This window comes from Carcharhinus amblyrhynchos, chromosome 31 (assembly GCF_965287045.1).
Source record: "Carcharhinus amblyrhynchos chromosome 31, sCarAmb.v2.hapA, whole genome shotgun sequence".
In the NCBI taxonomy this organism is placed as follows: domain Eukaryota; kingdom Metazoa; phylum Chordata; class Chondrichthyes; order Carcharhiniformes; family Carcharhinidae; genus Carcharhinus; species Carcharhinus amblyrhynchos.
This window is the reverse complement of record NC_137354.1, coordinates 7137357-7150912: the sequence shown is the minus strand read 5'-3', so window position 1 is coordinate 7150912 and position 13556 is coordinate 7137357. Positions and strand designations below refer to the sequence as shown.

The 13556-nt window shown below is 45.4% G+C and overlaps 1 protein-coding gene across 1 annotated transcript in view; it reads right to left on the bottom strand.

Annotated features, from left to right (window-relative positions):
- Window positions 1-13248, bottom strand: part of ret (ret proto-oncogene receptor tyrosine kinase) — an 89313-nt gene extending 76065 nt beyond the window's left edge. The window contains exon 1 of the mRNA XM_080215629.1: window positions 13082-13248. Within this exon, the coding sequence (XP_080071755.1) occupies window positions 13082-13133 (52 nt within the window). The 5' untranslated portion in view covers window positions 13134-13248. The remainder of the gene's footprint in view (window positions 1-13081) is intronic.
- Between the last annotated feature and the right edge of the window lie 308 nt (window positions 13249-13556).

Here is a 13556-nt window from a genome sequence, read left to right as displayed (position 1 = left end):
AGCACCCGGAAGAAACCCACGCAGACACGGAGAGAATGTACAAACTCCACACAAACAGTGACCTGAAGCTGGAATTGCAACACCATCACCTCCAAGTTCATTCCCAAGTGACACAACATCCTGACTTGGATACAAGTCATCATTTCTTCATTTCTTCTGGGTCAATATTGGAGTTGTTTACCCGACACCACTGTGGAGCAACATCATCAAGGAGATGAATGTGCCACAAGAAAATGGCTGACCATTCTCTCAGGGTAACTAACGAAGGGCATTAGGTGAGGTCCTCACTCCAAGGACAACATTGGTCAGGAACAGTCAGAGGCCCCTGCAGAAATAAACGTGACCTCAGAAATGGTAAGAAAAATAATCCCCGTAAATGCCTCTTGTCAGGGGAATTGTTCTAAATTTGAAGAAACTCAGAACAAAATCTGGAGAAGACAATAGGGGCAGCACGGTGGCACAGTGGTTATCACTGCCGCTTCACAGCTCCAATGATCTGGGTTCGATTCCCAGCTTGGGTCACTGTGAGTGTGGAGTTTGCACATTCTCCCCGTGTCTGTGTGGGTTTCCTCCAGGTACTCCGGTTTCCTCCCAAAGTCCAAAAATGGGCAGGTTAGATTGATTGTACAAGTGAAATTCCCCTTTAATCGCCGTGATGTGTAGGTTAGAGGGATTAGCAGGGTAAATATATGGGGTTATGGGGATCGGACATAGATGGGATTGTTGTCGGTGCAAACTTGGTGGGCTGAATGGCCTCCTTCTGCTCTGTATGGTTTCGAGGATACAAACACTTTACTCAGCTAGGATAAGGAATGGGAGGCTTCACATCTAAATCTGCAGCAACTGAGCAAACAGCTGGGAAGCAGATGGAGATCCAGATAACCTGGAGCCACAGTTTTAATGGGCAGACCACAAGAATGGGAGAGAGAGAGAGACAGAGTACGAGAGGGAGGGAGTGACGGAACATGAGAAAGAGTGAGAGAAAGGGAGGAAAGTGATTGTCAGACAGACCGTAAGAAGATGAGGGACAGTGGGAGAGAAATTGCGAGACAGAGTGCATTTGCTTGCAAATGAATCCAAGATGTTTGAAATAACTTGCTTTAACAAGGGTTTTGAAGAAATTATTTGGCTAAGTAACATGCATGAGATTATCCCGACATCCAATCCTCTGTCTTTGTAACTAGTTGCTCGAATGAGTCTGATTGGGCTGATTGCCAATCTGACTTTCACTCAGAGAATCATTGAATTCCTACAATGCAGGAGGAGACTATTTGACCTATTGAGTCTGCACCGACAACAATCCCATCCAAGCCCTATCTCCATTACCCCACATATTTACTCCACTTATCCCCCTGACATTTAAGGGCAATTTGGCATGGTCAATCCATCTAACCTGCACATCTTTGGACTGTGGGAGGAAACCGGAGCACCCGGAGGAAACGCACGCAGAGAGTGACCTGAGGCCGGAATCAAACCCAGGTCCCTGGTGCTGTGAGGCAGCAGTGCTAACCACTGTGCTACTGTGCCACCCTCATCCCTATTAAAGGGTAGCTTGGCCTCCTCTCAACTGGGAGAGCAAACTGACCACAGGGGACAGCTCGAGAGATGAGAAATCACAGACAGGAATCTATACAGTGCATGTTCCAATCGCTTCATTAACAATGTCACCCCCATCATCTGTGACCACTTTATTCTGGAGTTTGACATTGAGATGAAATTGACACTTAGAACATAGAACATAACAGCGCAGTCCAGGCCCTTTGGCCCTCGATGTTGCGCCAACCAGTGGAACCAATCTAATGACCCTCTAACCTAAACTATTCCAATGTTATCCATATGCCTATCCACTGACCATTTGAACGCCCTTAAAGTTGACGAGTCCACAACTGCTGCAGGCAGGGCATTCCACGCCCTTACTACCCTCTGAGTAAAGAACCTACCTCTGACATCCGTCCTATAATTACCACCCCTTAATTTAAAGCTATGTTCCCTCGTGTTAGCCGTCACCATCCGAGAAAAAAGGCTCTCACTATCCACCCCATCTGACCCTCTGATCAACTTGTATGCCTCAATACTTTGCAGGCATTAAATTCCTTTCAGCTGGTAGATGTTGGATTTCTGGAGATTAATTTCAGCAGACCATATTAGCTCGACAACACACAGTATAAAGTCCGTTTTGATTGTTGGTGTGTAAATAAAAAGCACTGGTGTAAGTGCCGAGATCCACTGCTTTCTGGCAATATCAGAAATCCACTTACCCAAATTATTGGACTATACTGTGAAAGGGAGCAAACCAAATTAAACTAAAAGGAGAATGCACTCCAATAAATGTCACAAATGATAATCAGATGTACCATTAGATATGGGAAACATTATGCAGAAGGGTTAATGTGTTGAGTGGGGCAGGCTGAGAGGATCAGATGCAACAGGAAGGCAGACAAGGAGGCAATATTCAAAGTTTATTTTTATTAGTGCCACAAGAGGCTTATATTAACACTGCAATGAAGTTACTGTGAAAATCCCCCAGTCGCCACACTCCAGTGCCTGTTCGGGTACACTGAGGGGGAATTTAGCACGGCCGATGCACCTAAGCAGCTCATCTTTCGGACTGTGGGAGGAAACAGGAGCACCTGGAGGAAACCCACGCAGACACAAGGGAACATGCAGACTCTGCACAGTCAGTGACCCAAGCCGGGAATCAAACCCGGGTTCCTGGCGCTGTGAAGCAGTAGTGCTAACCACTGTGTCACCGTGCCAATACAAACGTACGAGGAGAGGTTAAACTGTTTGGGCTTCTAGTCGCTGGAGTTTAGAAGGATGAAAGGGGATCTGATTGAGGTATATAAAATACCGAAAGGGGTTGATAAAGTAAATGTAGACCAAAAGTTTCCTCTTATGGGGCAATCTTGAACAAGATGTCACAGGTATAGGCTGAGAGGCGGTAGATTTGAAACTGAGATGAGGACGAACACGCAGAGAATGGTGAACTTGTGGAACTCGCTGCCTCATAGCGTGGTGGAATCTGAATCATTAAATGGAGATAGATATATTTCTGATTTTAAAAACGGGTTAAAGGGATATGGGAAGCAGATGGGGAGGTGGATTTGAGACCAGGGAGAGATCAGCCATGATCTGAATAAATGGTGGAGCAGGCTTGAAAGGCTCAATTTACCTACTTCTGTTCCTAATTCCTATGGATACATTTATCAATAGGCTCCAGGCACCAACAGGGGCTGATAAACCTATAAAACCCACAGGGTAGTGGGTCCTCACCAAAGTTCTGTCTTAGTGTTGTTTGGTGTCTGTGGTCAGCTATTTGTACTGCACATCCCTTTATACAATTGACACGTACTTGAACATTGCTGGCAGCCAGCTTTTTATGGTGCTTCATTCCTGAATGCCAACCTGTGCACATGAGAGAGCGAGCAAGAGAGAGAGCACTGATCATCAGATGCCTTTGGAATAAAATACACCGGGGTTTTTATTTTTGGATTCCGGATTCAGCTGGTGGTAGGAGCATCATGGCTGTATCTTTACAACAACAAAATGCGAGTGTGGAGAGCAGTATTAGAGGAATTCAGGGAAAGACAGCCTCCCTGAGCAGGAATCGTACATCATGATCACAGATCACAGATCAGGTTTCAGATGACATTCGCCAATGACTCAACTTTTATTCTCATGATTTATGATGTCATCTGTGGACGAAGATTAAATTATTGCTTTGTAATTCGCTTAGACTGAGCCATTACCTTCTATTTAGCATATTTTGTTTATTTAAAGCCTGACAATAAAGTAAACATGATCCCTGCATCTCTCTGCTTCACTTTCTCTACAGGAACTTGGGAAAATACATCCCCACCTCTACCAACAGAACAGTTCCCTTCGCTCATCTATAACTTGGGTCATTAAACTCTGAGGTCAGCAGTGCCAATAGTGGGCAAACATGCAGGTATGCTCAAGGTTGGCACCTCATGGCCATACCCACTGGGCAGAGGGCATCAGGGCTACCATCTTCAAGCATGGGTTGAATTACCCACCAGCAACGTTACTTTTAAGAACACTGGAACAGAAGGACACCATTCAGCTCCTCGAGCCTGTTCATCACAGAATTCCTACAGTGAAGAGGAGGCCTACTGAGACGTCACCAACTCTTTGACAGGCTAAACTGCGCAGGCCCTCTCTCCCTTCCTATCTCTCTAATCCCACGCATTTACCATGGCTGATCCATCTAACCTACACATCTTGGGACACTAAGGGGCAATTTAGCATGGCCTAATCTGCATATCTTTGGACTGTGAGAGGAAACCGGAGCACCCGGAGAAAACCTATGCAGACATATGGAGAATTTGCAAACTCCACACAGACAAGGCCAGAATAGAACCTGGGTCCCTGGCACTGTGAGGAAGCAGAGCTGTGCCACCATGTCACCCTGATCTGTCCTTCAAGTAGATCAGGGCTGATCTGAATGATAAACAGATCAACAAGGGTAACATCTCACCCAGCCCACAACCCCCCCACGACAAAACTTAAGACGGCTTCTAACAAAGGACCTAAGGAACTTATTTCTCGTTATTAAAAAGTGCACTGCATGAACTATGGGTCTCCACAATTAATTATGATATAACAGTCCCCGTGGACAGGCTACACAGGCAATAAATGTTAAGTGCAGTGAAAATGTTTTTCCTTTCTCTGACTCAATGCTGAGTGGCTCACTCACTCGTGCCCACAGTCCACATTACTCATAACATTAAAACACTGGGCTCAGATTAGACACAGAGCATCAATATCGACCCAATGTTGGGAAATTGTAATCCAGTTTTGGGTAATGCCCAATTTTCTCTTAAAAGAAAAGGGCCCTATGATGTAAAATGGCCACTTACACATTTGTCAGTCTCCATGGAGCAGGAGAAATATATCGATAACAAGTCAACCCATGTTAACCGTTTTGTGAGTCTGACTAATCAGAATATAACTGATGTGTTTAGGGATGAGGGGATAGTTAGAGTGATGGAAAAGAGATAGGAGAGATGGGGAATGGTGAGACTTAAGGAAAATTCTAAAGGAGGGGAGAGGAGAAAAAGGGAAAAGGATGGACTAGAAAGTGTGGACGCACAGCTGGCAGTCAGAGGGCTGGAGTGGTGAGGTGGGCGGCACGGTGGTGCAGTGGTTAGCACTGCTGCCACAGGGACCAGGGTTCAATTCCAGCCTCAGGTGACTGTCTGTGTGGAGTTTGCACATTCTCCTCATGTCTGCATGGGTTTCCACCAGGTGTTCCAGTTTCCTCCCATAGTCCAAAGATGTGCAGGTTTGATTGATTGGCAATGATAAATTAACCCTAGTGTCAGGGGGATTAGCACCGTAAATATGTGGTGTTTTGGAAGTGGGGCCTGGGTGGGGTTGTAGTCGGTACAGACTCAATCGGCCAAATGGCCTCCTTCTGCACTGTGGGAATTCTATGATTCTACATGCAAGGATGAGCATAATATACACAAGAAGAAGGTTGTGTGTATAGGGTAAGGGATCCACTATCTTCTCCAAGGTGAGAATCTTTTTAAAGGATCACTATGCTTATACTGGACTGCCTGCAAAGTTGTGAACAGCTGTGAATTAATTTTGTCACACTCATATTGCACACAAATAACATTTGCACAATTTAGTCTTCAGTCTGCAGTGACCAAGGAAAACAATATAGTCTTTCACAAAGCTCCTCCTTCTTTCACACAACTCACACCACTTATTCAATATCAAAGTAGTAGCCCTTCTTAAATATCCATCTTTTCAACAGCACAATATTTGGGAAGAATGATTTACGTGAACTCTGTGGGACAGGAAGTGGTTTGGTCACTGGACTAGTAATCCAGAGACCCAGGGTAATGCTCTGGGGAGCCAGGTTCAAATCCGGCCGCAGCAGATGGTGAAATTTGAATTCAGTAAAAATCTGGAATTAGGAATCGACTGATGACCATGAAACCATTGTCATAGAATCCTACAGTGCAGTAGGAGGCCATTTGGCTCATCTAGTCTGCACTGACCACAATGCCACCCAGGCTCCATCATTAACCACATGCATTTACCCTAGCTGGACCCACTTACACAAGGGGCAATTTAGCATGGCCAATCCACCTAACCTGCACATCTTTGGACTGTAGGAGGAAACCAAAGCACCCAGAGGAAACCCACGCAGACACGGGGAGAACATGCAAACAGACAATGACCCAAGCCAGGAATCGAACCCGGGTTCCTGGTGCTGTGAGACAGCAATGCTAATCAGTGTGCCGCCATGCCACCTTGTCATAAAAACCCATCTGGTTCACTCATGTCCTTTAGGAAAGGAAATCTGCCATCCTTACCTGGCCTACATGTGACTCCAGATCCACAACAAGGTAGCTGACTCATAACTGCCCCCCGAAATGGCCAAGCAAGCCACTCAGTTCAAGGGCAATTAAGGTTGGGCAATAACTGCTGGCCCAGCCAACGATGCCCCCATCCCATTTAATTTAAAAACTGTATTGTTACAAGCCTCAGTTGATAGTCAGTCAGTAAATGTAATCAAGTTTCACACAGGGAAGAGTATTATAGAATTGAATGGGGCAGAGGCTTGAGGGGCTAAATTGCCTCATCCTGATTCTAGTTCTTGGATTCTTACTATGTTGCCAAGGAATTTAAAAGAAATTTATTGAAGACATACAAATGAAACCTTTCAAAGGCCTTTAAAAATTGAAGAGGTCACTGCAGCCTTTGTCCTTTAGCGGTTTTATAATACCTGACTTTGGTATGAATTACAATGTCGTTAGCTGTAACAATGTTTTCTGAAATAGTCCAGGTACTTCACAACCAAATCCCAAAAATGTTTGCCCCGGAATTATTAAAACAAAACTACTTTAAATGTTTTGCGGAAGACGGGCAGAATTTTCACACCCCAACTCCGCTGCCAGCGGGAAGGGAGAATTTCACGTTCAGCAAAATCTTTGGGCCAGATTCTCCAACCTCGCCCGCAGCTGGGATTCTCCAGTCCCACTGCAGTGAATGGATAGTTAGCCAAGCGCCAAATTCTCCATGGCAATGGCGATGGGAGGGGTGGGGTGAACGGCCGGAGATTTCCAGCCTCTGCTCACTGCAGCAGGAGTGGAAAATCCCAGCTGCTGGAAACACCAGAGAATCCAACCCCCTAGAGCGAGTTGTGAAGGACATTTGTGAATTCTTATCGTTAATGATCAACAAGCTTGTATTTATACAGCACCTTATACTGCCTGGGTACTTTACCTGCAATAAACTGCTGTGACTTCACGTTCCTTGAAAAATGCATCAGACATTTTGGACCCAGTGAGATGTCACATGTAATAAATAAGGTGAGCAACCAGTTCATAGTTAGGAGGTTAATCTGTCAGCTGTCTCCACTGGAACCTCTATCTGTAGCTGTACTGGTGAGGATCTCCTGAAAATTTAAGTGCTGATATTGTCCTGATGGAGCATAATTGAAGACTTTCTGTATAGTTTTCTGAGTATCTGTGATACCATATTTATCTACGTGAAATTAGAATCATAGTACAGAAGATGACCATGCTTTGAAAGGGCTATCCAATTGATGCTAATCCCTTGCTTGTTCCTCACACCCCTGTGATATTTTCCTCTGAGTATTTATCCAATTCCATTGAACTGCCATTGAATCGATTTCCAGCATCATTTCAGGCAGCGTATCCCAAACTGCAGCAACTCAAATCACTGTGAAACAAAAATGATATGGACGGCACAGTGGTTAGCAGTGCGCCAGGGACCTGGGTTCAATTCAGGCCTTGGGTGACTGTCTGTGTGGATTTTGCACATTCTCCTCATGGGTTTCCTCTGGATGCTCAGGTTTCCTCCCACAACCCAAAGATGTGCAGGTTAGGTGGACTGGCCATGCTAAATTGACCCTTAGTGTCGAGAGGATTAGCAGGGTAACTATGTGGGGTTATGGGGATAGGGCCAGGGTGGGATTGTGGTTGGTACAGAATTGATGGGCCGAATGGCCTCCTTTTGCACTATAGGGATTCTATTTTATGATTTACAGCTTCTCCTAATTTCATCCTGCTTTGGGATGTCCCAAGGTCAGGAAGGCACCATCTCAGTGCAACATCTTTGTTCTTAATCAGCAATGACTTATTCTGCTTGCTGCTAGCACAGACTTTTGTACTTCTAATGGGACAAATTTGAATTCTGTTTTAGTGAAGGTAGAGAGGGGCCAATGAGAGTTCAATTGCAAATTGCAAGGGCCGATTAACTCCAGACTCCAAAACAGTGATTGCTTTTTTTTCTTTATTTTTAGTTGTTACGTTGAAGTGTGGGGTGTGTGATAGACCCAACATGTGTTTAAGCAGAGAGTTGGGGCCAGCACAGTGGATAGCACTGCTGTCTCACAGCGCCAGGGACCCGGCTTTGATTCCCAGCTTGGGTCACTGTCTGTGCGGAGTCTGCACGTTCTTCCTGTGTCTGTGCGGTTTCCTCCAGGTGCTCTGGTTTCCTCCCATAGACTTAAAGACGTGCTGGTTAGGGTGCAATGACCCGAACAGGCACCGGAATGTGGCGACTAGAGGTTTGTCACAGTAACTTCATTGTATTGTCAATGTAAGCCTTACTTGTGACTAATAAACTTTAGTTTCTTTTTAAGGTAGGCATGGTGCTGCACTCACAGCAAAGTTGTATGTACACAGTTACAGACAGAGTGTCTTCAACGTTAACTAGTACACAGGTCTCTTTGCCTTGATTGTGAATGTAATAACATCACGTTGCTCATCACACTCCAGATGACTACTAGTGAGCTTGAATATTGCTGAAAAGAGAAGCATGTTGCCCAAGTTTTTCATCTTGCACTCATCAGGACAAACTGACACCAATCAGAGTTGACCTGCCAAGAAATCAGCACCACTTTCTCCAGCAGTGTAAATTGTTGTGAATGTCTGAAAATTGGCATTCCTGTGTTTATTCTGATGAATGCAAAATGAAAAACTTCAGCAATATACCTTTGTGTTCAGCAATGTGGCACAGTGGTTAACATTGCTGCCTCACAGCACCCGGGACCCGGGTTCAATTCTCAACTTGGGTCACTGTCTGTGCGGAGTTTGTACATTCTCCCCATGTCTGCATGGGCTTCTTCCAGTTCTCCGGTTTCCTCTCACAGTCCGAAAGGCGTGCTAGTTAGGGGCATTGGCCGTGCTAAATTCCCCCTCGGTGTACCTGAACAAGTGCTGAAGTGTGGCGACTGGGGGACTTTCACAGTAACTTCATTGCAAGGTTAATGTAAGCCTTCTTGTCACTAATAAAAATATACTTTATACTTTGCTAATGCAGGCACATGGGCACAAAGGTATGTTCATAATGTGGTAATGCAAATCCTTCCCAATAGCCTATGGGAGGTGGGAAGAGAGTTTCCTGGTCAGTCAGAACCATGTTGTAACTGCAATGCAACAACCCCTCTCTGTTAAAAGGCTCTATGCGCACAGTTCTTGCCACGGGCTGTACTCTGTAGCAAGTGTCCTCCTTGCTTTGGGGGACCACAAGAGACAGTCTCATTTTAGGTTAGTTATTGGGTGGTTTGGTGACAGCATTAGGAACTTTCACCTCTGAGCCAGAGCAGTATAGCCTGAAGCTCCTCAACAGTAAGTTTTGGACGAGCAGTACAGTGGTTAGCACTGCTGCCTCACAGAGCCAGGAAACCAGGTTCAATGGTTCCCTGAAATTCCCTCTGAAATTCCCTAGACACCACACTCCACCGCCTGCTTGAGCCAATGCACCTAACCACCATGTCTTTCGGACTGTGGGAGAAAACCGAAGCACCTGGAGGAAACCCACACAGACAAGGGGAGAACATGCAGACTCCACACAGAAAGTGATCCAAGCCCCCTCTGAGATATAGGAACATAAGAACTATCTGGCCCCTCAAGCCTGCTCTGCCATTCAATCAGATCATGGCTGATCTTTTTGTGGACTCAGCTCCACTAACCCGCCTGCTCACCATGACCCTTTATTCCCTTACTGTTCAAAAATGTATCTATTCTTGCCTTAAAAACATTTAATAAGGTAGCCTCAACTGCTTCACTGGGCAGAGAATTCCACAGATTCACAACCCTTTGTGTGAAGAAGTTCCTCCTCAACTCGATGCTAAATCTGCTTCCTCTTATTTTGAGGCTATGCCCCCTAGTTCTAGTTTCACCCACCAGTGGAAACAACTTCCCTGCTTCTATCGTATCTATTCCCTTCATAATCTTATATATTTCTATAAGATCTCCCCTTATTCTTCTGAATTCCAGTGAGTATAGCCCCAGTCTATTCAGTCTCTCCTCATAAGCCAACCCTCTCAACTCCAGAATCAACCTAGTGAATCTCCTCTGCACCCCCTCCAGCGCCAGTATATCCTTTCTCAAGTAAGGAGTCCAAAACTGTATACAGTACTCCAGGTGTGGCCTCACCAACACCTTATGCAGCTGCAACATAATCTCGCTGTTTTTAAATTCCATCCCTCCAGCAATAAAGGACAAAATTCCATTTGCCTTCTTAATTACCTGCTGCGCTTGCAAACCAACTCCTCGAGATTCCTGCACAAGGACACCCAGGTCCCTCTGCACAGCAGAATGCTGCAATTTTTTACCATTTAAATAATAGTCCATTTTGCTGTTATTCCTGCCAAAATGGATAACCTCACAATCGCCAACATTGTACTCCATCTGCCAGACCCTCACCCACTCACTTAGGCTATCTATATCCCTTTGCAGACTTTGCTCTTCCACCCATCTTAGTGTCATCTGCAAATTTTGACACACTACACTTGGTCCCCAACACCAAATCATCTATGTAAATCATAAACAATTGTGGTCCCCACACTGATCCCTGAGGCACACCACTAATCACTGATCGCCAACCAGAAAAACACCCATTTACCTCCACTCTTTACTTTCTGTTGTTAACCAATCCTCTATCCATGCTAATACATTACCCGTAACACTGTGCACCATTATCTTACAAGAGGCCCCCCCCCACAAAAACTTCATGCTCAAGAATACTTTCCAGCATTGCACTTAGAAAGAACAATTTGCTGCAACAATTGCCCTCATTTCAGGTGTGGTGTCAGATACCCGAAGGAAAATGGTAAGCATCTTTTTTTAAAATCGGTACACAACAGCAGAGGTAATGCAACAGGGTGTGACATGTTCAGTCCCAGAGCTTGCACACCACCAGAATCCTGATGGCCTCCTGGATTCATCAGCCTCTGACACACCAACAACCAGCTCTGTAATCTGCTCCAATGCACCACATCTGATACAAGGTCCCTTCTATAATCACAGCCGACACTAATGTTCACAGTCCATTCGCAAACAGGCAGTGCACGACTCACGTTCCCTCCCCGGCAATGACAGACACACCACAGGCTCTACTTGCCACCAGGAATCATTAATAATACAGGAAGGCAAGAATTATTTTACTATTGATTTAACATGCAACTGATTAAACCCTCCCCCAGCCAGACAGGGCATTGATGAACCCATTCCCACGTTAACAGGAATCCTCCAACACACCAGCCAAGGCTGAGAATCCAAATGAAAACAATGCAGGGAAGAGGTTGGATTGACCGTGTTTAAAGTGCCCCTTAGTGTCAGAGGGACTAGCTAGGGTGAATGCATGGAGTTATGGGGATAGGGCCTGGGTGACATTGTGGTCAGTACAGACTTGATGGGCCAAATGGCCTCCTTCTGTAATGTAGGATTCTATGATTTCTGTGAAAAGATACCAAAAGTCAAAAGCTAATCCTGCAGTGCAGAAAGAGGCTATTCAGCCCATTGAGTCTGCTACTGACAACAATCCCACCCAGGCCCTATCCCCATAACCCCATGTATTTACCCTAGCCAGTCCCGCTGACACTCTCGGACAATTTAGCATGGCCAATCCACCTAACCCATTCATTTTTGGTCTGTGGAAGGAAACCAGAACACCTGGAGGAAACCCACGCAGACACGGGGTAGAACATGCAAATTTCACACAGAGACCCCAGCTGGGAATCAAAACCGGGCCCCTGGTGCTGTGAGGCAGCAGTGCTAACCACTGTGCCACCCATAAAGCCCTCAATATCTGTAAAGGGAAATGAGAAGTTGGAGAATCTTCAACACAACTATCCAGAGGGGTCTATATGTCCAGACACCAAACTATCCTTCCTGGTTCCCATTCTGCATCTCCAGTACTTTCTGTCTCTAGTTCAATTTCCATTCCCTGAATCTGACACCTCCTGCCTGTGCTGACAGCTAATCTGGGACTGATACACTTCACTGCTCCTAGTCAACACCAGTCATTCATTGAGTCGTTACATATCTTTTTGTATGTGTGTGTGCGCTTGAAGCTATGTTCATTGGGAGATAGCCTTGAATCTGATTCCACACACTGTGCAGAGATGTATTAAACACTCTTATCTGACTGTACTCCACTCTGGGTGGGAAGCTGGGGATTTAAATTGTTTCTTATGTTCCCCCGCCGCCCCCAAGAAATCTAATTACGTGTGATGGGTTCTGAACCATAGATACCGTCCTCCCAGTCCTGCTAACTGCTCCAACTTTCATCCATCGCGGCGTATCCTAGACAGAGGGAGAGAAATCTCAGCAACCAGCAGGAGAGGGAGGGACAGAACCGGCGTCTAGAGGCTTTTCTGTTCTCTTAACACCCACAACTTGCTTGTTTGCTGTTACATCGTCTGTGTGTGTGTGTGTGTGCGCTGGGGAAGCGTTGCAATAATTCCCGCGGCACCAAAAATCTGAAACTTCCACTTCAAACTCGTGAAATGAACTTTTTATTTTATTATTTCCCAACGAGAAGAAAGCATGACACATATAAAAGAAAGCCCAAAGCAAACAAAAATATCTATCAAAATTCCTGGCAAATTAAAGCAATGTGCAGTCGAAATAATATTTTAAAAAATCCCTCGCTATTTCAAAGTTTGTTTCACATAATGAAATCCACTTGTGTGTCAGTTTCAGAGGGTTAATTTTCCACCATGCAGCCTAATCTCTCAAAACTTTCCACCCCTGTCTCGTTCTTCATATATATATAAAAAAAACCTTACCTTCGTTCAGTAACAGGACCAATAATGTGCAGGATCCCTTGAGTGAAAACATCCTTCATCTAGTCCAGTTGTCCTTTTAAGAGTTATTTTTTTCCACCCCAGTTAGCAGCTCCCCTTGTATCCAGGCTGGGTTTATTTTGTTAGTCTAGTGTGCTGTGTGTGTCTCTCTCTCCTCCTGTCTCTCTCACATACGCTGCCCCCATTCTGCTCCTGGTTGGATGCTGTTCATCATCGGTCGAAAAGTTAATTAGAGATTAGAGGCGGTTGCCGGGGAAATTCTCAGACGAGACTCGTGGTGACGCTGTGAGTCAGGGCAAGATCCGGAGGGTTTTTCTTTCCTCTCTCTTTGGGAATACAGAGAGGGGATGAGGGAGGGAGGGTCAAACACAAGGGCGGCGGGGGGGGGGGGGGGGTGCAACAGATAATCAGGCAAAAAATTAAACCGCGGAAATGTTTGACCAGTGAGGATTAAAAG